General features: G+C 35.7%; 1 protein-coding gene across 1 annotated transcript; it reads left to right on the top strand.

Annotated features, from left to right (window-relative positions):
• Positions 1 to 288: 288 nt before the first annotated feature.
• On the top strand, positions 289 to 1,054 carry LOC114398569 (uncharacterized mitochondrial protein AtMg00820-like). The gene is made up of 2 exons (XM_028360753.1): positions 289 to 440; positions 754 to 1,054. Exons 1-2 carry the CDS (start codon positions 289 to 291, stop codon positions 1,052 to 1,054), a joined length of 453 nt encoding a protein of 150 aa, XP_028216554.1.
• The last annotated feature ends 222 nt before the right edge of the window (positions 1,055 to 1,276 follow it).

Below are 1,276 nucleotides of genomic sequence, written 5' to 3'. Positions count from 1 at the left end.
CACCTCTTTTGGTTTTAGATATTTTTTCATCTTTATCTATGAGCATTCTAGATGTACTTAGGTGTATTTAATGAAACATAGGTCTAAAATTTTGTCTATTTTTACATCCTTCTTCAATGAAATCAAGAACCAATTTGATAAAACTATTGAAGTTCTTCGGAGTGGTAATGCCAAAGAATATGTATCTTCTTCCCTCTCTTCCTTTTCATCCTCACAAGGCATCTTGCATCAATCTACTTGTCCCTATACACCACAGGAAAATGGAATAGCATAAAGGAAAAATAGGCAATGGTTGAGACTGCTCACACCTTATTGCTTAATGAAAATCTACTTGTTCACTTTTGGGGTTATGCAGTCCTCACTGATAGCTATCTCATAAATAGAATAACCTCTTTAACACTTGATAATAAGATTCATCTTTTCATTATCTCTTCAGTAATGTATCCTATTAATGAGACTTCCAACCAATAAAATCAAAACCATTCTCCAACTGAAAGTCTAATTCCTCGTTAAAATCAATCTCCAACTAAAAGTCCATCTCTTCTCACCACTTCTTATCACATGACACAAGGAACTGATACATTACAAGATGATTCACTTGATTCATGTTCTTCTCCATCACGCCAAGAAAGGATCCTCATGATGAAAGTCTTGTTTGGCTTATTGCTCTTAGAAAAATTATTCAATCTACTTGAAATCCTCATCCCATTTATTTGATTATCACTGTTTGTCTTTATCACATTTCTCCTTTAGGTCTTCCTTGTCTTCTATTGCTATTTCCAAAAACTTTCATGAGGCACTTGATCATCCAGGATGGCGACAAGCCATGATTGTTGAAATGCAAACTCTTGAACACAATGGTACATGGGAGTTGGTTCCTCTCTTTCATGGAAAGAAAACAGTTGGGTGTAGATGGGTATATGCTATCAAAGTTGTTCTTAATGGTGAAGTTGATTATCTTAAGGCCCGATTAGTAGCCAAAGGATATTCCCAAATCTATGGTCTTGACAATAGTGGCACTTTTTCTTCTGTGGCCAAAATCACTACTATCTAGTTCTTCTTTGCCATGACTACCATTCATCATTGGCATCTCCACCAGTTAGATATTAAAGAAGCATTCCTTCATGGTAACTAGACGAGGAGATTTACATGGAGCAACCTCCTAGGTTTATTACTTAAGGGGAATTTGGTTTAGTTTGCAAACTTTGTTGATCTCTTTATGAACTCAAACAACCTCATCGAGCCTGGTTTGAAAAATTCAGTCATGTTGTTCAGA

This window comes from Glycine soja, chromosome 19 (genome assembly GCF_004193775.1).
Source record: "Glycine soja cultivar W05 chromosome 19, ASM419377v2, whole genome shotgun sequence".
NCBI classification, from domain to species: domain Eukaryota; kingdom Viridiplantae; phylum Streptophyta; class Magnoliopsida; order Fabales; family Fabaceae; genus Glycine; species Glycine soja.
The sequence above is the reverse complement of the archived record's forward strand: the minus strand, read 5'-3'. Positions and strand labels throughout refer to the sequence as shown.

Coding starts and splice junctions, on each gene's coding strand:
- LOC114398569 (XM_028360753.1), top strand. CDS start 289: ATGGTTGAGACTGCTCACACCTTATTGCTTAATGAAAATCTACTTGTT. Junction 441..753: donor TTCATTATCTCTTCAGTAAT/GTATCCTATTAA, acceptor TTTCTCCTTTAG/GTCTTCCTTGTCTTCTATTG.